This window comes from Erithacus rubecula, assembly GCF_903797595.1.
Source record: "Erithacus rubecula genome assembly, chromosome: 4".
Lineage (NCBI taxonomy): Eukaryota > Metazoa > Chordata > Aves > Passeriformes > Muscicapidae > Erithacus > Erithacus rubecula.
In genome coordinates, this window is record NC_136686.1 from 62,951,148 (window position 1) to 62,973,936 (window position 22,789).

General features: G+C 43.6%; 1 protein-coding gene across 3 annotated transcripts in view; it reads right to left on the reverse strand.

Moving 5' to 3' along the window:
• CAMK1D (calcium/calmodulin dependent protein kinase ID) overlaps positions 1-22,789 on the reverse strand; it is a 205,392-nt gene that overhangs the window by 18,873 nt on the left and 163,730 nt on the right. For all 3 annotated transcript variants that reach the window (XM_079304370.1, XM_079304371.1, XM_079304369.1), the window contains exons 5-8: positions 19,572-19,698; positions 12,280-12,355; positions 4,097-4,209; positions 2,290-2,368 (exon numbers count right to left, since the gene is read on the reverse strand). In XM_079304370.1, coding sequence (XP_079160496.1) covers positions 2,290-2,368; positions 4,097-4,209; positions 12,280-12,355; positions 19,572-19,698 — 395 coding nt within the window. The remainder of the gene's footprint in view (positions 1-2,289; positions 2,369-4,096; positions 4,210-12,279; positions 12,356-19,571; positions 19,699-22,789) is intronic.

Genomic DNA, 22,789 nt, shown 5'->3' on the forward strand with positions numbered 1-22,789 from the left:
AGAACTCCCATTAGCCTCAGTGGAATCAGGATTTCTCTTCATGAGACCTCTGGGGTTCAAAGATGCTTCTCCAGTTATTCTGCTTGTGCAGACAAGAAAAAACACCTTTTATGAGAACACATCAAGGGCTGCTTGCAATGCCAACACTCTGCAAAACCAATTAATGTGTCCATTCCATCTGATCATCTCTTCCCACTAAGCCAGCAGTCTGATGTCCCTCTCCTCTGATAACACACAGAGAAGATGCTCTGATAACACACAGAGAAGATGCTCTCTGGGCACTGTGGAAGGTGATGTATCCATGCTCATCTGAAAAGGGGGTTTGGGATGATACAGAAGCTGAGGTACCCTCTCTCTGCTGGCTGCACACATGCACCCCTGTTTCCTGCTGCTCCAACACTGAATGCAACCATGAGAGAGAGAGGAACTCAGGCCTGGAGCTGTTTGGAACTTAAAACCCCCAGGCTGGGAGAAGGACGCAGCTGACCACTGAGACAAAGCACAGAACTCTCTTCCACCTCCACTGAAAAAACCCTCCCTCCCTTCCAGGAGAAGGAAAGGATGTCACTGCCACAGATCTAATGGCTAGATTGAGAAAAGAAACAGTAAACCCCTCACTATTTCCTGATATAAGAGATCTAGGTGGAAAATGCTCCTTGAGCAATGCTTTGGCTAAAAGAGATCCTATCACTAATTCCAAAATAACATCTGGATAAGCAGCCATGATTATCCAAAAAGGCGTTTATCACTACGGGATCCAAACCCTCCAAAAAAAAAAAAAAATCACTGCACAACTCTCCAGAGAGGTCCATACCTGCAACATCCATGTTACAGGAAGCTTTTCAGAACAAGGGGAATGAGATGGAATGCTGCTCATGAGAACATGAGGAAGAGAAAGGCAGATCAGAAGCCACAGCTTTGGAAACCTCCATGCTTTGCCTTCAGTACAGCTGTCCTTAATCCCCTGGCACAGGTTGTCTGTGTCTAAGGGAGGTGGATTCAGGATGTGGGGTGGAAATACAGTGAATATTTTCATCCTCCTTTCTGCAGTGCCACCTGCATGTCTGACATTTCAAAGGCTGACCCTGAGCTGTGCTGGGAGCAGTGTCAGAACTGGAAGTCTTTGAAATGAACCACTGGATGGCAAAGTCAGCCTGGCAGAAGAAGATCCCCTGCCACAGAAATGGAGAAAAACCTTTTTGGGGGGGTTGTTTTTAAATGGGGGATTGGATTCTGTGGAAAATAGTATGAAATATGTAGCAGTCTGTGAGTTTCCATTGGGCCTTGGCCACGACATGCAAAAGAAAAAAAACAACAAACCACACAAAAAAAGGAATGAAAACACTTTTTATCATTCTGTTCCTTCCAAGGGCCCAGAAGCTGTGTGTGTTACCAGTGCCACGTTTCTTTGTTGCACTCCAGCCACCAACACAGATGCAGCAGGGCCAGGAGCTGGATGCTTACTTTTTGTGTATCTTGGATGTAAGGCTTTGGAAAATCTGTCTCTGAGTTGTACAAATGGTCACCTCACTCCCTACTGGGAGCTGCATTCCCATTGTTTACTCTGTATTCCTAGTACTGACTTGTTTAATTTCCTGAGGCTCAGGTCAGTATCATTTAGAACCAGGCTGGGATTTTTTTTCATCTCACAAAAGCAGGATTTAATTTCTCAAATTTCCTTTTTGTAGCACAGACAATGCCAAAGGAAATGGCATTTGGGGCAATTGTGATAATATTCAAACAGAGTCTAATGCACACCTGGGGTGAAAATGTCATGCCATTAACTCTTTTCTGTGCAGCTATTATAACAACAAAAATAATACCTCACCTTGCTTATATAATGTTGCCTGCCCTAAAAGAGTTAGATTCAGAGTCCATGTGTGGGTGCAGCTGTGTGGGATGATGCTCTCAGTCACTCAGGGCTGGTCAAAAGTACATGAGTCACCCTTGTTCAAGCTGCACAAACCTTGGGTAATGTCGGTGAAGTCACTCATATGCAAAGGCATCATTTAACTTAGAGCACTTTAATAATTTTGGCACATCCCACTGCTGCACTACAGTCAACATACATAATTCAGCATTTACTGATCCTTACACAGGTTGGTGCATTAAAGTCCATTATAGTTTTCCAGGAAAATCTGGAGGACAGAGGCAAAGGATGTAAGAATAAAAGCACAGAGTTTTGTAGTAGAGGTCAGTACAGTATGTGACAGAAAAACACTTCCATGCATGAATGTAAAAAGGTGCTCTGTGTCCTGAGGCTTTCTCAGAGCAGTGAGTGCTGCTTACCAAGGGTGCCTTGCTGCTTGCTCACAGGTGTATCTTTTATTAGGGTCCTTCTCCATCAAATTCCGAATGAAGTCTTTAGCTTAAAAAAAAAAAAAAAAGAAAAAAGAAAACAGAAAAAAAGAGAATGATTGAAAGCAATAGAGTTGATGCCCAGTTCTGCTGCCACATGATGAGCCAACAATACTGATCAGACTACCAAGTGCCATCTGGCCACAGCACAAGAAAATGGCCCTGGGTCATTTGTCATTTATTAGCATAGATAGAACCAAAGTGATTTAGGACCAAATCCAAACTATTTAGTGTATCAGATAAAATCTGAAGGCATCTACTCCTGCAGGTATATTTAGGAGTGGGATGGATAATTCAGAATCAACAGAGTACAACCCTGGCAGCTCCTGGGTCCCTGGTCAGCCACGTGCTGCATCTCCTTGGTGGTCTGAATGTGCCACTGGATGTGCTGAGCAGGGAGGGAGGAGGTCAGATGCCACAGCAAGGGGAGCTTCACATGGCTCCTTCCAAGCAGTCGCACACATGGACAGCTGTGAGAACATGTTGCCTATTTAAGAGGAATTCAGCAAGGCAAATGGACTCCCTGGAGCAGGAGGCAGTGTGTTTTTAATCACACTATAATGGAAGGAATGGAGGTTGCAGCGTGGCGTGCGTCCAGCAGTTCCAGGACAGTGCAGCTGAAGGAGCCACAGCAAAGCCAAATATGGCAGGAAAATCTTTGTGCTGATTTAGGTGATGGACTTTCCCCCACAAGGCAGAGAGGTCTGCCAGCAGACCTTCATATTTTCTCTGAAAATCCTTATTAGTTTAAAAAAACTTCTCATCACATATATTTTTGAGCAATCCATCACAATGATATCTGGACTGCAGATGTAAGCAGCATAAAATGTTGCTCTGTGTGGAGATAAGGGAATATATAATCATCTTTATAATAAAAACACTAAATTTTTATCTCCCCTGCCTCAATCAGTAGCACTAATAAATCAGAAAACTGTATTTTTAGGGATAATTTAACATGATGGAATATTCCTAGAATTAACTTCTTCTTCTGTATGAAGCAGCAGAGTTTCCCTGGGTTGGACAGAGCAAGGACACTGAGCTTGGGTGACCTCTTGGAGATTGCACAGTGTGTCAGGGACAGATGCAGGTGCAAGGCTGAATGTCCCCTGCTGTCACCCCTGGACACAGACCCACACTGGAGCCAGGAGCCCTTAGGAACATCTGCCTGTAGCACATTTGGTGTATCTGCCCCTCTGCCAGGCTGACTGGAGCAGGGGCAGGTGGGTACTATGGGTTAAATGTCTCCTGCACTGGTGAGGAACATCCACCCTCATGGACAATCCTTCAAGTTTCTGGATTTGTTCACCTGCCTCATTTGAAAGCCATTAATTTATTGGTTATTTGCTGCACCGAATGAGGACTTGCTTTGGAGCTGCAGTGTCAGCAACAGAGCCAAGCTCATTTGCCACCTTTTTATTAAGGACAAATTAACAATCTGCTTTTCATTTGGATACAGTGAAGAAATTAAGCTGCTTCTTCTTCTTGGGACTGCCATCTTTATCTGCTGTTTGAGTTATGTTTTTGTGTGTGACTGGGCAAAATAGTACATAATTTGTCTCCTGCAGAAACAAACTCCCGTGAGTATTTGAGCCAAAAGAAATACACATTTCCACTGGTGTTCAGTTTAAAGGATCTCTGCACAGGATGGAGAGTGCAGTTTCATGCCTGGGGGATGATGCATGCAACAGGCACATGTGCATGCATGGTTGTTGTAATTTAAAGAGCAGTAGCTACTTACCAGACTCAGAGATGTCATCCCAGTATGGAGAGTCAAACTCATACTCTGCCTTAAGGATCTGCTCAAAGAGTTTGGAGTCGTTTTCATCATAGAAAGGGGGATATCCACAGAGCCTAATGGAGAACAGGAAAAGAGAGAGGTGACCACTGGACCCATCTCTGCCCAGAAGGTAAGAAGGAAGGAGGGAGAAGGAGAAACTCTCACTTAAGGCTTGCCCCACTAAGTTTTCAAACAGGCATGTGCTATTTCTTCAGGGACATGTAAACCCACTTCTGTCCTGGGCAAAGTGGAATTCTGCCTGGAAACCTGGTGCTGTTTATCCCATGCTGACTCATGCAGATATCCTGGCCTCTCTCTGTGTGCTTTTGAGTGTTCAACCAGAGAAACAGTTTTATTTCACAGACATGACCCCTCTCCTGTACAAGTGCTGAGAGGAGATTTCATGAGCTAAGCCCCACATCCACAGAGCATCAGTCCCTCTAATCCCTCAGCACATCCAGAAGAGCTGGTGCAAAGCAGGACAAGGAGTCCTGCTGAGCTCTCAGGCAGAGGGTATAATGCATCTGCAGGGTGTGCTGGGCTCTGTGTCCCCTGGCACAGTGAGGAGGATGCCCAGGAACCCATCCACTCTGCAGCAGAGCCTGCAAGGGCTGCACATGGTCCTGCTGCTGCTGCAGACACAGGGAGAGCCTCTCCCTTTCTCACTCCTGCAAGTGATTTCGCTGACCACATCCAATTGCCTGCCTTGCCTGAGGCTAACAACAGTCCTGCCCTGGTTTTCAGCATTTATAGTCAGACTTCTCAGAAAACCTAGCCCCAGGACAAGCAGGACATTCAACATTAATTGCCTGGTTTGAGCTAATACATTCAGGGTGCACCCTCCCAGTGCTGCAGAGCAGGATAGCCACGATGCAGAGGAAGGGCTGGATGTGGAAAAAGAACATCTGGCACTGCATTAAGCAGTGCAGTGATAAAACTCGTGTGTCAGAGATCCCTCACACCCAGCTGCTGCTGCAGGCAGTATTCTGTCCCACTCTGCACAGACATGCCAGCACAGAAAACCCTTCTTCAAGTTTGGACACCAATGTTGCAAAGTGCCAGATTTACCTCTGAGGCTGGCTCAAGGTTTTAGCAAACCCATCCTGCTCACAGTTAAACAGACCTTCCTGCCTCTGTGTAGACATGACATAATTTTCCCCTCTTATCACTGTTCTATGGTCTAAGTCCTTCTTTCACATACTTTACTGGTATTGAAATGATCTTTTTTTCCTAAAGTTTTTTTTAAACTCTGAGTCAATCAATCTCAATAAAGCATTTAATTGGAGAGAGCCAGCCATTACAAACAGACTGTAGATCTAGCTCAGAAGCAACAACAGAGAAAGGGGGGGAAACTGCAAGAAATGAAATACTTGAGTTATTTATAACCCAAAGCCAGCCGGCTGCCCTGGAGGTTATTTGAAGCAACTCAACACTTGAGGGTGAAAGGAGCAATGTTTTGTTAGCTCTGAAGAGCCAGTGTGCTGGATAAATAATTTAAATACTGAGTGAGATGTTGATCTGCGTCACATCCACTGACCTGGGAGAGCTCTACTGAAATTTGCAGCATGACAACAAATCTGCTGTGGCTCAGCTGAACCAGAAATCTCTATCTCAGAGAGCAGATGAGCCAGTCCTCATCTGTGTCCCACTGGATGACTGCCATGATCAAAACCAGTCAGAGAACCTCATGCCATACAATTGTGTATGTGCAGAGCAGGACTGTGCACCCACTTAATGGGCATGTGCTTGTGTGTGGGGCTGGGTGTTGCTGTTTGAAACCCTGTGCTGCAGGTGGTGAATGAGAAGGGTCCTCAAAAATGCTGAATTTAAGCAAATGCCAAAATGCCACTATATGCATGGACAACGAAGGAAAAACATCTGATAGCTTAATGAAGAAACTGGATCCATAGTCAGTGTCCAGCTCTACAGGTATCTGTGAAGAGCTTCTAAGTTACTTGTTTTAGTGTAATTATCACTGCTTACATCCCACAGTCTTGAGGTGGGATGCACATTAACTGATTTTTACCTTCCTCCTCTTTTGGCACAACCCTCAAAATTTTGACCACTTTACTGAGGGGAAATGATGGAGCTGACAGCACCAGCACTGCAACTGGCAGGATGAGCACTGGGGTGCAAATGTCCATATTGGAGCAAAAAAAAAAAGAAAAAAGAGAAAAAACCCCAAACTTGAAGCCATTGCTCTGTCCCCTCCTCCCTGTGAGACTCAGGGGGCTGCATGTGAGAAGCCTGACAGCCCTTCATTAATTTCTTGCCTTCCTCAGCACTTTCCTTAGACAAACCCAAAGTGCTCCAATAAAGCATTTTAAGACAAGCAGACAGTGCTGTGCATGCTGAGGCATTGGCAGGCTGCTCTGCAGAGAGAAATAACTCTCTTCAAATGTGCTCTGTACTAATTGCCTTGGCAAAGGTACAAGAGCACAAGTTAGGACTGCTGTGATTTATACACACTTGTGGCAGCAAAAGGTAGGAGCAAACTGCTGAGCAGCACAGAGCTGGAGGGCAACAACCCTGCAAGGGGGAGCACAGAGACATGAGTCCCACAAGACCCCCAAACCCTCCAGAGCCTTTCAACCCAGCTCCTCTGCTTGGCTTGAGCATCCACACATCTGGGGAATCAGCCCCTGTGCCCAGGAGGTGACTGCAGCCCATGCTGGTGCACAAGGAGAGAGAGAGGGCACCAGAACCGCCAGGAGCTGGGCACAGGGCAGAAAACAGCCTCTTTTGGCACAGCTTTTCTCTTGCTAGGAAGAGGTTGAGAAGTGTTAGTTGCTTCTACAGGCAGGGAGATGCCCCAAAATCAGCCTCTCACCTGAGGGCTGAATGAGTGCAGGGCAAGGGCTGATCCTGGCTTGGCCAGGGATTGGATGAACCTCCTGCATGGGGGATTCAAGGATGTTCCTCTGGGAGAAAAATCAATGAGGACCTACACCAGGAAGCACATGAGAAGGAGCAAGCCCTGTAGGACAGAAGAGGTGGGAGAGGAACATCAGGGCAACCTGGCATAGGCATGGGTGAAGAGCCAAAACACAGGTCCCTGTATTTTATGTGCAGCCTTGCTGTCCTTTCCCTTACAAACAGAGTTTAGGAAGTCATGGAAGTTTTATTGTTACTGAAGGTTTGACATTACTGGCTTTGCAGAAGGGATGGGAAAGCCCCAGCTAATCAGCCTATCTTGCAATTTATGGCTGGAGGGAATCTTGCTGGACTTCCAGCAACTGGGCCACTTTCCAAAGTCCATAATGAGTTTTTGGTTAATTCTTACAGAATCAAAATCCCACCGACTTCATTTCCATCTGCTGGGACATTTCTGTGTGAAAAAAATGACCTCACTATCAGAGGTTCTGCTGCTTTTCTTTAGATATGCAGAAATGCAAAAATAACCCCTCTGTCTTCGATGTGAAAAAATCCTGCACTGTCCTGGGGGAGTTTCAGGCAGCTCTTAGCTGTCATCATTTTCTTGCAGTTTCACCAAATAAAAGGTTTTCAGAATTATTTAGCAACCTTATCACATAAGCAACAGATTTCCCCCTAAACTCCTATTCCCAGTCTTGCCTTAAAAATAATGGGATACAGATAAGAAAAACACAGGTGGATGTACAAGAGAAAGATATTGCCAGAGGTAATTTCTAAAAGTGATCCTGAGAGCACAAGAGGAATAGCAGGAACACCTTGTCCTCACCAGGCACAGAAAGCAAATCCCTGCAAGCTCCCATTACATATTGGGAGGGATGCTGAAGGCTAAATAACCCATTCACATGGTCAGAGTCCAGTCTGTAACACAAGAGGCCCCAGGGTTAGTTTCACAAACAATTCTACAGTTAGATTAGAACAAAGAATTCACTAAGTGCCCAAAGACCTGAGATGTATGGTGTGGGAAGACATCCAACTGCTATTTATAGGGAATAACACATATATTTCTTCTGTATATTTTGGGAACCATCCCTCATATTGGCTGACACTGGTGCCCCCACAAATCTGTGGACAAGGACATACCAGCATAGGGAATCACAAATTAAGAAGATAAAGAGTATCACAGACAAATTAAGCAATGAGGAATGATAATTTGGGGTTGTTTTGCCAAAGTTAGCTGGGTTTTCCTGAGCTACTCGAAATGCCTGTGTCCTCTGCCACCACTGCTTTTCCTTCCAGTGCCAAACAATAAGTTATTCCTCACTTTTTTGCTTAGGCTTTTGTGTGATGCCAAGCAGGCAAATGACTGACCACTTTTCCCCAGTGAATGACTCCTAGGGTGATGGTGGAAGCTTCTTTTGGCATGACATACTTTGCACTGCCCCTGGTTAATCCTTCCATACAAACATCACTGATGATTCATGCACATCTACTTGAAAATCAAAAGCAGCTCAGCAGCCAAGTGTGAATGTATCATTCCAAGATTTATATCTCCAGATAGGTAATTGTTTATAAACAATAACAAATCAGTAACTCTCTGTCCAAATAGTGAATGGAAATAGAGGAAAATTCAAGCCAGAATGTATTTGACCTGTTGCAGAAGACTATGAACAACCAGGGGCTGAGGCAGAGTATTCTGTGCCTCCAGGTTCTTTTCCAGTTTCAGAACATGATTTTCTATTTTTTTGCATAAATTAACCTAATCTTCTCTATATAAGGTATGCATGTGATCAGTATTTTAGTTTCCCAGGCTTTTATAATCCCTTATCTGACCCAGAAAGGTCCCAAATCCAGCTGCTGGGAATCCAGTGAAGGCTCTGGCTCTTCTTATGCTTTATATTTTTAAGCTGGACACATTATCAAAACTACCTTGTGATAAGTGGAAGGCTGAGCTCAACAGTGAGGCTGTTTCAAATTGGGAAATACTGCAACTGGAATAACAGGAAATTTCAGATCTAAAATTAGTTTTTGTGAATAATGACTTCTTATGCAAAACAGGTTTTGGTAAAAACTCTGCTAGTGTGGCCTCTGCAATCTGGCTGTCATTAACAAGAAGCATTAGAGACTGGCACTGAAACAAAGATATTTTTTTCCAAGACATCCTTGCATATCACGGAAACAAATATTTCTTTACAGCACTGGTGCCACAGAAACAGTTTGTTCTTCCAGTGTTATAAAGTGAGAGCTCTCAAGTGAGACTGAGCTTGGGTCTGGAGGCACTCAAACCACTTGCAGTAATATTAGCTCAAAGCATCTTTAATTTATGCCTGGCTTCTGTGTTGGTTTCCTTTGAGTTTCCACCTTCTTAAATGACAGCAGTCTGTCCAGAGTGGCAGTGAGGATCCGTGGGAGAGGTGAGGAGGTGAGGCAAGACATTGTGCTTGGATTGTCTCATGCAAAAATGCATCTCCAACTGGTTTAGGTAAGTGCAAGTAGCTCCAGCTGTGCTGATTGTGGAGCTGGAAATGGCATATCCAAAAGGGTGCAGCCACATATTGGAGCTAATAATTCCTGCTCAGGGCAGGTTTAGCTCCCAGCATTTCACAGCTCCTTGTGCTGCTGGTCCTTGTGGCATCTCAGTGCCTGGTCATGCTGGGAGCCCCTGCTGGCACTGCTGAGACCACAAACCTACATGTTAAATCTGTGCCCATCACTGCTGGCATCAGACACCCCACCAGGGACAATTCCCTCCAGCTTGGGGAAGGACCCTCCTCCTCTCTCTCTTTTTACTTTGTCCCAGACTGTCACTTTCTTCAGAGACCACATCTGCAATTTCGGGCTATGAGACCACATCTGCAGCTCCTGGCTATTCCTGGAAGCAAGAATGAGATCCAGACCAAGACTAGGACATGTGAGATGTGGACTGGGTTTCTAAGATCACATTGCACTCAGCAGAGATGGAGTAAGAGAGGCTGGAGAGTGATGCAAATGTAGCACAAAGCAGATGAACCCACACTGAAAGCAGGGCTCTGAGCAGGGAGCAGGGTGTGATCCACCCTCAGCATGAGCATCTGGTGCTATTTGACACAGTCCATGCTCTCCAGCTTGGATCCCTCTGCCTCTCCAGAATGAAGGTCTCTGCAATGTGTTACATTTTCCAAATCCATGTGGCTGCCCTGGACTGTCAGCATGGCACTAAATCTGCAAGTTTAGGCAACTGAACAGCCCACCCTGGTGAAATGGCAGCTTGCATCCACTCAGGCTGGGATTCTGGAGAAGTGCACAGGGCCCCTGATGCCACTGGCTGTGGGGGACCAACCAAAGGGATCCCCGGAGTGCTGCTGACTGCTTCAGGAGCTGAAGGATGTGGCTTAAACATGGAAAGAGCTGGTTTGGTCTCAGACCCAATCCCACCCAAGCTGTAAGAGTCTGGCAAAGTCATTAACAGGCTCCTTCTACAGCAATGCCTTACTGCTGCTTATTTGGGCTGTACGAAATACAAATCAAGACATTATTAGCTGAAGCACAGAAACCCTGAAAAGGTTTCCTTGTCCTGCAAACAGGAATTCATAGAGGCTCATTCTTACTGAGATGATTTAAGCCTTCTGGGTTGGGAATTCCCTGTATAGAGAATAGGGAATTTGAATTTGAGGAGTGTGCATGCCTTGCTCGACAAGCTGAGCATGTGCTGATTTGGAAAACAGAGCAGGAAACAGAGCTGAACCTTGAAGAGAGAGAGCAGCCTTGCTTAGGCAGGGGAAAAGATTGTGGAGGAGATTAAAACCTTCCACCTGCTGAAGAAATGTCCATAAACTGGGTGTGGAGGACACATTGCTTAGCACTGTCTCACCCCTATTCCCCAGCAAGTCCCATGAAAGCAGCAAGTGAAATCAGACCACAGGTCTGCCAGCAAAAACACCTTTGGTGCACGAGCCACTGGCAGTGGGACTGACAACCTGGGGGAAAGCTGAGCCAGGTTTCTCTCCAGGCAGCCAGATGCAACAGTTCCCAGCCCTCCCATGGGCTGCCAGATGGACACATATTTTCATGGTGGATATTTGGCAATAAACTGAACCCAGGCAGTGACTGAGCCTGGATGTGAGGCTGAGTAGTGCTATCTCCTGCCTGCACTCTCTTTTTCCCACTCTCTGAAGCTGGTACTCTGCAAAGTGCTAAAAAGAGCATCAGAAAAGGCTCCAGCTGTGTCCTGCCATGGCTGGCAAGGACTGACAATGCCAAAAATCTCAACCCCTGGGACTTCCATGATTAGATGTGCTTGGGAAAAAAGGTAACTGAGTCAGCACACACCATCCTCATCTAAAAGAGCACTAAGGAATGGTTTGTGAAGCAGCCTCCAAGATATTTTGGCATGTCTGTGCTCTTCCTCACTACTGCAGTAGGTCCTGCTGGGCATTGAAACAAAGTCAGAATCAGCACTGTTGATTTTTGCTTTGTTTAGCAAAAGCTTTTTCATCCTGCTATTGATGGATGCTCCAAGAGAAATCCATTCCCATGTAAGTTTTGTACTCAAGAAGTTTTCAAAACAGTCAGTCATAAAACTAATGTTTTCAGGCAGGATTTTGGCTTAAATAAATACACACACATGCAATAAACAAAGCTGCTTTCCTATACTATTTAATATAAAACCTCCCTGTTTTGGATAGTGTATAAATTATGCAAATTAATGCAAATGCAAAGAATGAATATTGCACAGAGTGGATAGCACAGCAATGAGGTATATCCTGGCAAAAATAGCTCTACAGCACCATCAAAAAGTTATTCATGTTGACAAGCCATGAAATGTCTGCATAAGGAGAAAAGGAACAAAGTAGGAATGCTTTAATGCTGTGCCTCATTGAAGCTGCTTTTTCCTTTAGTCTTGTGTAATGGTGACAGTTGTGTAAAAGGGAAAAGTTAAAAAAAATAAAGCAGAACTAATGTTGACAGGAAAAGACATTTGTTTCTGTGGCAGCTGAGTGGACAGAGCCAGATTTGTTTCTTCTCAAATCCAATCTGAGCAAGGAACAACAATAACTTCAATAATGTCACAACCTGGACAAGCCCACACTACTGCAGTGTAGCTCTGGTGGGAGCAAGGATTTGGTCAGTTGAAGGGTGTTAACCCACTTCCCACTTCAGCTCAAATTTCATCCTTTATGCAACTGGGAGGTGTCCAGGGTATGTGACAGGGAATCAGTTATTTTGCCCCAGGCTAAGCAGGTAACTCTGCAGGTCCCAAAGGTTCCAGCCCTGGGGACTCAAGAGGAACTCACAGGATGTAGGCGATGACCCCGATGGACCAGCAGTCCACGGCTTTGCTGTAGGGCTTCTGGGCCAGCACTTCAGGAGCTGCAAAGAAAAAGCCAAACAAGCACATGTTATAAGACCAGACATTTGAATGTGGTCAAAAGGTAGGACTCTGAAACTTGCAGACCCCCAAGACCTTGTTTTGCTCTCCACACACAGCCCTTGTGTTTGCAAATGTGTCCTGAGGTTTTTGAAGGTCATATTCTCACGAGAAAGGATGACTCCTAAAATTCACAATTTTTTTTTGTCTCCAGGCACAGAAAACAAAACAAAGCACAGAAAAATGCATGAGAGGCAGAGGGCCATCACCTCCCTGTTCAGGAGGAAAATGAGGCCAGGCTCTGCTCTGCAGAAATGCACATTCTCCCTGACAGCATCACAGCTCCAGAGAGGGGGGTCCAGAGCAGCTCAGGAAGGGCAGAGAGTCAGGGAGGAGACAAGCTGCATCTGCAGCAGAGGAAGGACAGCAGCCACCACTTCTTCCAGCAGCTGCCTTCCAAAGCCTGCTGGATGTCAGACTCAGAGGGAGGAATTTGTCCTTCTGCCTCTGAGAACACAAACACCTCAGAGGGAGAAATGGAAAGTAGCAGGAATTGGACATGTGCACAAAGGAACTGAGCCTCTGCCCCTATCAGCCACCATAGTCTGAATTTTGCTAGAAGCAAGAACCTGGGAATTTGTTGAATCTCTTTGCAGATCTGCTTTACTATCTTATACTACTGAGACTTAAAAAGTGTATTTTTTGTTTGGGATCCTGAGGTATTATGTTTTCCCTGTTGGGACCTTGCAGTGCAAATGCTTAAATCTAAATTTCAAAACCTTGTGACTCTAATATTTTTCATGTAAAAAAGCTTTTGCCTTTTTCAAAGCAAAACATCCACAGTAATGCAAGAAATCACTGATTGTGGCACTCCTAAAGCAGACTTGCCATACTGGGTTTAAAAAAGTACAGTATTTCCTTTGAGTAATTTGGAGTTCAAATGCTGAAAAGAATCATGAAGTGACAAGTCCCATAAAAAATATTTCTCTGCTAGGACTCTCACCAACACCAAAGCACTTAGATACTTGAAGAGGAGCAAAAAACAAATTGTGAAGCACAGAGATGTATTCAAACTTGAGCCCCACATTTAGTTGCTACCTACCCTCTGTTGTACTGGTAGGACTTTTCAAAACTTATCTTTTTAATCCAGACAAGCCAACAAAACCAAGGTCAATACTGCCAGCAAGGTATGGAACAAGAAGAAATAATGAGAAACAGAAAAGGTTTTTTGGTGCTTTGGCAAGAGAGCTCACAGAGGAGGCTAAAGGAAGACAGTGCATGAGGCAGGTGAGGCCATCTGCATTTCCACAAGTAGAAAATGATGTAAAGGGTCAAATTTCACCAGGGACATGTTGCAAAAATGAAGAAAATTCAGGGGGATGTGGGTAGAATTATAGCTGGCAGATTATGAAGACTTTGAAAAGTGTGATATGTCCCAGTCTGCAGCACAGGTTAAATACTACCCCAATTTTCAAGTCATTCAGCAGATTGGGACCACTGTATGTGAACTGGAAATTGGGACCACTGCATAAGAAATGAGCCAGTTTCCTGTTTAGTTCCACCCCTTGTAATCGAATTTTGTGACAAAATATGAGGAAGAAGGGAGTTAGTGTTCTCCTGGCTTTATGTGCTTAGATGTCTTCCAACTCCCCAGTCCTTCCAAATTCCCAGTATTTCATTCACATTATCTTCTACTTTTGACTGTCTGCACCTGTTTACATAAATTTCAAGACTGGTAAACATTACACATCTCATAGCTCCTAAAGAAAATATTATGCAAATGACTGCTGAGCACCAGTGAGCTCCTGACATTATACAGATATGCCACATTAACGTAGCAGAAAACAATTCTGAGATGAGGGGATGAGAACTATATAAAGATATTCCCTTTTAAACATCAAAGCTGTGCTGGGGCATTTCTCTGTTTTAAAGGAGTGAAGAGCACTGATAGCTGTTTGTTGTGGATGGCAACTCTGGAACAGAACAATACAAAGTAAGCATTAATGCAGAAAGGTAGGAGGTTTAAATACTTCTTTTAAGGCCAAATGGATGCTTTTGATTTTTGTTCCAATAAGCAGCCATGCAGCAGGAACAGGAGGACACAGCTCAGCATCATCTGTCTCTGATAGATGGAAATATTTAATGAGCTGACAAACAAGTCAGAGAAGCTCTCAGGAATGATGGCACATTGGTGCCAAGAGGCAAAAACAGGAGACACAGCAAAAAAATACAGGAGCTGACAGGATTAAACACAGACAGCTGGGGAGACAAAACAGCAGAAAGGAGAAGGGGAAAGCCAAATCTCCCATTTCTGGCACTGGGGAGATGCCAGCAGAGCAACACTGTCACACATCCCCAGGGAATCTGGGCTCAAATCATATACAGTGCTCATCCAGACAGGGAAATCAATGGAGAAAACCCAGACCCTTCCTTCACATCCAGGTAAGTGCTTCAGGCTGAATCAGCATTGCCACAGTGCCAGGTACAAGGTGGAGGCTCATTCCACCTTCAGGTTCATGAAGATGTGCTCCCTGGGACAGATGAGCCTGCTGTCTTACAGTCAGCTTTTTTTTTGGTTGTGTCTTGTTTTTAATAAGAGAAAAAATTCAAGGGCTTGTTTCAAATGAAGGTTTTAATAAAAGGTACAGACCAGAACATTTGGAACCTTTTCAGAACACTATGCCACCCTCAGAGAGCACAGCTATGTTAATAAGCCCCCTAAAAATGCAGCTGCTGGATGCCAAAAACCGCAATCCATGTTCCTGCAAAGAGCTCAGGTGATGGGGATTGCTGTGATACTTTAAGCCTGTTGATCCCACTGTACAAGCCATGAGGGTGCCTGTTCCTCCTAACAGCCTGGACTGACCCTGAAGGGCCACCCCAGCCCCTTTCCCTGAGTCAAATCCTACACAGCACCCTCCTCACAGTGCAAACAGGCTGAGATGCACATGGAGCAGCTTCACCACAACACCAGAGTCCTTACACTGACTGCTGGGGTGAAAACAGCTTCTTTCTATTTTTCCACACATTTCTACACTGTTCATCTTGTTCTGGTTGGCCAAGACTTGAAGTTTGAGGCTGTTTCTGAGAGAAACAGGGTTTCAGTGCAGCTTTGCTGACTTTCTATGCTCCTGTTATTCTTATTTCATGTTACTGAGTCAGATTTAGATATACGCTATGGATAATAATGCAGTTTATGTTTAGCAAACACAACTCTCTGTCAGACTTCAGCAACAGAGCTGAGAAGTTGCCCTGCCATGTGCTTCTGCCTGAGCAAAAATTAAAGCCCATGCTTTAATTTTACTTGATTACTCAGGCTACTGCCTAAAGGCTCCTGAGGTAGCTTATTGCTAATAAGGATATTCTGAAGGCTCATTGAATATTTCCCAACCTTTGACTCAAAATTCAACGTGATAAATCTATTGGTTACTTAAATGCTGTGGTCTTGCACAGGGCTAGGAGGAGCATTGGCTTTGGTGAGACCTGAAACTGCTGGATTTCTGGCAGAGCAGAGATGAAAGTTGTGAAATGACCTCACATAAAAGCACTACAGAAAATGAAAACAGTGAGTGAGGTGGGGTGTACAGGGACCAACCACATACCCAGGATCCAGACCAATTTTTATGAGAGAAAGTACAAGAAAATTTTACTTGAAGAGGGATTGGGACTCAGAGCAAGAATTTTAAATCTCAGTGGGATTAAGATATTAGTCAGCCACAAACGCAGCTCATAATTCAGTGTTTCTGCAAAAGGAGAGCAAATTGCTTCACATAGGCTTTCTAATATTTTTTTTCTAACTTTTTCAAGTGCCTTGAAAGTCCAAATTCTATCTGCAGAAATAACCAAAGCTTTTGAGGGACCACCTCTCATGGAAAGTCACTCAGTGAGACCCAATTCCCAAACATCCAAAATCTCTTTAGAAGAATTTGCTGAGTGACTGCAGTCACCTCCTGGTGGGTGCCCAGCTTCACACACCTCAGGGATGGCTCATTTTCAGGCAACTTTAAACAGTTCCTACATCAAAACTGAGTTATTATATAAGGTCAAGAGCTGACCAGCCCAAATCCATGATGTTTAAAATTATAAATCACTAATGGCTTATTGAGCTCTTGCCCATAATCACACAGATCACTCAGGGTTTTGAAAACACCACTTCTTCTCCACATTAGCCAGTGGGTTCAGACCCATGCAGGCTAGTCCTCACACCTAATTTGCAGTGAAATGAGCCACACAAGCTGCCTCCCCTTTCCCAGTTCAGGTGCTATCTAAAAGTTGGGTGTCTAGTCCCAGCTCATCACTCAGATTCTTTCCATAAGAAATGGGGATAAGAATGGTAAGCAGATAAGAAAATGCAAGATCTTCTTAGAAGAGGTTGTATTGTCAGGCCCTCTTTTCAGTAAGCAAACATTTAGATTGGCCTCTTAACAAAAGTGGCTCAGATAATTGGGTTAAATTATCTTAACCATCAGCTTTTCATCACAGGGCCAAAGTCTCTGACAAAACTCCTGAAAAAATAAGAACTCAGAACTCTTGACAGTAATTTAATATGTAAGGCAGAGCTTTAAAATCTGAAGTGCTAATGCACTACTGGTTATGCACATTTTAGATTTAGTCTCATTTGAAAAGTAATATCTTGATTTCCAGAAAGAAAACCTGATATTTGTTAAGGAATTTAATTATAATTACACCCTTCCTTATTCAGTAAATTTCCAGACCACATAAACAGGCATTTAGTGTCACAGATACTACTGTTCTTTGCAGATGAAAATAAGAAAAGTTGAGATAAAAACTGAAGCACAAGGATTTGAAAGTATATCCTGATCAGAGAGATTAGACAGGGGGGTTGCATACTTGCAAGTACTTGGGCAGCAGACATGAGTTAAGATCAGGTCTGCTCCTGAGTCAGAAACTTGTCCAGCCCTTTGCAAAGTGGGATCTGAATGGACCCATTTCTGGAGGTGAAGTATAAACAGCAGTGGATGCCAAAGACTTCTTAACAGAGCCCTGGGTGCCTCTGACATGTGATATGGGCCTAAATCTCTTCCAGCAATTAAAAAGCAAAGTGATTAAACTGATAAAAATAACCAATTCTAGTAAGATCTTAGAAAACAGAGTGTTCTACCTGTGTCTGAAGAAAATGAGGAAATGAGTTTTAAGTGATGGATCTCTGAGTGTTACTTAACCTGAGACAAAATACGTGGGAAAGCAAAAGCAAAGCACAAAAAGAGGTGGCAGAAAGGGCATTCCAGGGCTGGGACTGTGGCACTGGTCTGCCCTAGCCAGGCTGAGGACTCTTATTCATGCTGTGCCATTGGGAGGAATGACTCTTCCATTTGAGGGCAGCTGGCAGGTGCTGCAAGTTGGAGTGACGCTGGAAGGCATGAAAGCTTTTGGATGTGGGCAAATTTCAGACCACCACAACATCAGGTGTAACCTCAAGCAGGACCATTCATGGGCATCACCACAGTGACCAGCAACAAAAACATTCTGTTCTTGGAAAATGTTGTCTGAGCAACCTATAACGTTTAAAAAAAAAGTACAGCACTAAAGGAGGAGGGGGTGTGAGGGCATCCTGTGCAGGAGAAAAAAAAATAGGACAAATAGAACAAATATTTAAAGCTGTTTTCTTTGTGAAGGAGAGGGAAAAGTCCCATCAGCACTTCAGAAATAAGTGGCCATGACCTCCTGAACCAGGATGAGTAAATCCTACTCAGCAAGGTAACAACAAGCCTGGAGGCACTTGTGCAGCCATCAGAGCCCACACCACGGGTAAGGAGAGCTCTCAAACATCTCTCAAAGCACTACAGATCCTGTCACAGGCTCCAAGAGCTCCCTCTCCAAAATAACACATTTTCTCATGTAAATAGTAGTGATGAGAGACTGCATGAAATCACTGAGAGACCAAGCAGAGTCATTCCCTCATTTTCACCAGCACTTCTGCAAACATCATCTAAGCTTTCCTGTGGCTTGAGACTCACTCTAGTCAGTACCTATTCCAGAGCAAAATAAAACATGTTTGATAAGGACAGAAGAGCTGACAGCAAATGTTATGAAAATTGTTGTCTCAGCTCAATTCCTGCTACTGCTTTGGAAGATTTCCAGTTTGGTGTGATTCTCAGAGTGCCTCCTGGCCCATGTCTGATAATAAAACATTGATGGCCTGATGGCTCCACAATGGGAAAGCACAGAAATCTGTTCCTTTTCCTGATTTTATTGAGATAGAGTGTGTCTGCAGAGTGTGGAGACAAGGCCCATAAAAAGTACCTTGACAAATCTGTATCACCGTCATAATCACCTAATCTGAGTTGTTGTACCATGATCTCATTAGAACTATGAGAACAGGTGAGGTGGCAGCTGCAAAGTAAAAAGAGCTTCTGACAGCTGAAAAACATCCAGTATTTCCTGCTGGAAAGATCTGAGACACATCTATCCACTGCCAGTTTCATGGATTTCATGGGTACCCCAGAGTTTATTTTCCCACCTCAGCTGATGATCTTGGTGTGATATGAGGCACAGGCTTGCTGGATGTCTTGTACACAAAGGGAGCCTTTTAAATAGTGTTTGCTCAGACCTCATCAGCACCTGCCATCTAATGCTCACTTTCAGCCACTTTAACTGTGTTCAAAGGCTGCTGGTAAACATGCTGCTAATAGGCAGCCTTGTACTATCACTACCAAATGGACAGAAGAGCAAAGAATAAATGATAGAAAACAATTTAACATTGTTCAGGAAGGCCCAAGGATCTAAAGACCTTTTGTATTTTGGTATCTGAGCCAGTAACTTAATGTGATTGTAACAGAGGATTACTGAACACGTCTGAATAAATGCAGCCCTTTCATTTTACTGTCTTCTATCAGAGGAATCTGGAAAATGCTATTCTTTATAATTAAAATAATACATTTCATTAGGTAAAGCCTCTTGGTTTTCTAGGTGCTTGCAGAATCAATAAATTTGAGCCTTTTCTTCACATGCTGTGGTGTAGCTAAAGGAATGTCTTTGAGAACACTCATTCCTCAAAAGACTGAAAACATGGAAGTGAACCACACAAACCCAGGGCTGGATTGCAGGACTGTACCCCAAAGGGGAAGAGCACACAAGACAGAGCACAGGCAAACATTAAAAAGCAACAAGTATCTGTAAAATCTCACCTACATCACGTACCAGCATCAGAAAATGAGCATTATTTTATTTTCACTAAAATATAAGCAAATCTCTTACCGACATAGCCAGGAGTTCCACAGGCTGTGGACATCACATCTCCTTTACCCTCCATCTTTGACAATCCAAAGTCACTGATCATGATTTTTGATTCTTCATCCTGGCTGTAGTAAAGCAGGTTCTCAGGCTAGAAGGGAGAATAAGAACATGAGTTTTGAATATGTGAGTTCATTAACAACACCTGTTGAACCATCCACTGCATTTAATACAACCCCTAGTCACACCATACACAAATATAATTTGGTTCCCTAAGCCTAAAAAGTTGCTCTTAAAACATAGATGGAGATCCTCTCCAGACTCCTGTATGGCAATAAATGGAAGATCCTGACACCCTGAGCTTTCAACAACTTTTCTGGGATAACAAACTTCTCCTCTGGCTCCTCAGATAAGGCTCATCCCTTACTTGTGAGATATGTCTGGTGTATCATCACTTCAGAGTGGTGAAACAGAAGGATTCATTTGAAAGCAAGCAAATATAGGCAATCCAAGTAGTGTACTAAAAAAAATTATGCAGTACTTGAAAAAAGAAATAAGGAATCAGGAGGTATTACAGGATTTTTATATCTTCTCCACTGGAAACAAACTGTTTTGAGAAAGGAAATGCCTTTGCAGTTAATAGACTTAGAGCAAGGATATTTCAGCTAGAGCTGATTAGGAAAAAATGCTGAAGGAAAAATGTGCTATAGCACTAAGCACAGCAACTTGTTTATGGCAAGAGAAAACAAGGATCACTCCACAAAGCCCTGTGACATTTTCTGCCACAGTCAGGGGGGTTGGAGAGCCCAACCAGCCTCCATCTGCTCCAGACAGTTCTGCATCCATGTGTTTTGAATGTGCTGCTGCTGCACAGTAAAGCTCTTGCTGGGTGCTGTGAGAGCCCATCTCTCCCCTGCTCAGCATCTGGGCTCATGAAAGTCCACATCTGCAGCCCTGAGCCTGGACCTTTGGGTCTTCACTATAGAAGTGCTGGGTACCCAATGTTTCCAAATAGCCTCGGTGGATTTTCTGCCCAAAGCTGGTACAAACTCTGACACGCAGCCTGCTGTGTGCTCCAGGAAATGTGAGCAGCAGCTGTGGCCACACAGCATCCTCAAACTCCCTGGGACACATCCAGGCTTGGATTTGTGAGGAGGAGACACTGCAGTTTAGCAGCAGCAGTGTCCATCTTCCCTTCTCCATCTGCTCTGGGGAAAGGGGGATGGAGGAGTGAGGAGGGTGATGTCCCCACTCAGGGGTTGAAGCATTTCCTGCATCCCCAGCCCCAGCACTGAGTGATGGCTTTGTCCCAGGACTTGTGGAAACATGGGACACGATGGCCATGAGAGGATCTGCAAGCCACAGCCACAGCTGTGGGCCAGCAGGGATGAGGCAGAAAGGGAAATTATTCAGCTCCTAAAAATAAACATGCAGTTGTGCCATTTATGTTTCTTTCTCATGATAACTTGCAAGTCCAGTGCTTTAATTGGACTTTATAGTGTTGACAGTTTTAGGGACTACAGTTTCATGCCATGTTCTGTCCTTGGCTGGAGTCACTCCTAATTTTTACTACTGCCCTTGTGATCTGCTGAGGGGTTGGCAGATGTGGAATTAAGGGAAAAGCAGTTATTTCCTAAAACCTTCAACTAACTTGCCTCGGGCTCCCACATACTCACATTGAGTAAGGTCAAGAAACCCACACATTTAAAAGTCAAACTTGTTTAAAAGAACTATTTCCTCAAGCTAGTTAACTCAAAAAGCATTAACAAGGTGACTCTGTACCAACTGGAGCTGCTTGAGCCTTTCAGTCCTTTTTGTGCAACCTGGACTTGCCCTGGACATCACCTGCTGCCAGCTCTTCTAATCTACAGTTGCATTACTTAGACTAGAGACTTGGAGCCCAGAGCTGCTTTTATCAACTATTTTGGTATCTGAATAAACACATAATTACAATAAATAATTGTTATGGATGTTTTGTGGGTTGCATTTTTGTAGAGTGGATTCTTTTCCAGAGTTTCATTTTGAACCTTATACTTAATTTGTTATTTTGAGATCATAAAAAGCCTTATTATATCTCTGTTTTTCTCATCATGGTATGTTTTTGCAAACAGAAATTCACAGCAGGTGTTCCTCATATACTGAATTTTATGAGTCATTTTGACAATTGATACGGTACTGAGAAAAACCTGCAAACAAAAGAGAGAAAGATAAAAAGAGCTACTCTTTGCTACAAAATACCACTGGAGAAGATTGGTTTGATCTAAATTCAGCTGAAATTGATTTGTACATGAATTTAATTCCCAAATCACCAGATCCCGTATTTTATTACAGGAACTTTAAAATAAGATTATTTTTTAAAATGAGAGGTATAACCTGCTTTAGAGATTATAAAGACAAGTATATCAAGACCTTGTGCAATGGAATATCTGATTTAAGAGATCTTGGACTTCACTCCAAAAATGCTGGTGGCAGAAAGAAGCCTGAAGTTATTTCCTAAAAGTTGAATTTGAGAGCAAGATGGTAATTTTAAAATACAGCACTTCCATACTGGAATTCTGTGGAGGTCTTATAAATATGAGAATGTTTCTATGTACTTCAGCATAAATGCAGGAAATGAACAGGAACTGAGGGCAAGATGTGGAGACTGCAGGAGATGGAAGTTTAACCAGTGCCTCCTTACAGAAAACCCATTATTTGGGACTGTCTGGACTGGACTGCAGTGCCTCTTGACTCTATTAATGTTCATTAAGCCTTTTTATAAGGCTTATATAAGGCTCATAACATGTAGCCAAATTCCACTCTCTTTACAGGGGGAAAATACAAGCTCTGCCTCAACATCCAAGGAAACTCCTGTTCAGAGCATCCCTCCAAAATACAGCCAGAGGTGTTATTTCCATCACTGAAATCGTCATTTCTGGCAGCAAACTTTGGCAGAATTAACTAGCTCAGGAACAGAACTCACAGTTTTCTTTTGAAATTTGTATCTTTTTTCTAGTGTCTTCTGCTAATTTATTATTTGAAAAATGAAAGTGCTATCAAATCCAAGACTTTCTGCTTAACTTAATGACAGTTTAGGATACTGGAAGAAAACAATAAAAAATAATGTTTAGGGGTTTTTTACTGGAAAAGCTGAGAGGTTTAGATTGACAATGTGGTGTAGCTGAAAGGAAAATCATAAATATCACATTGGCACACAATGGTCCTTAGAAGAGCCCTTGCTGTTACAGTGTCTCCAGAAACAC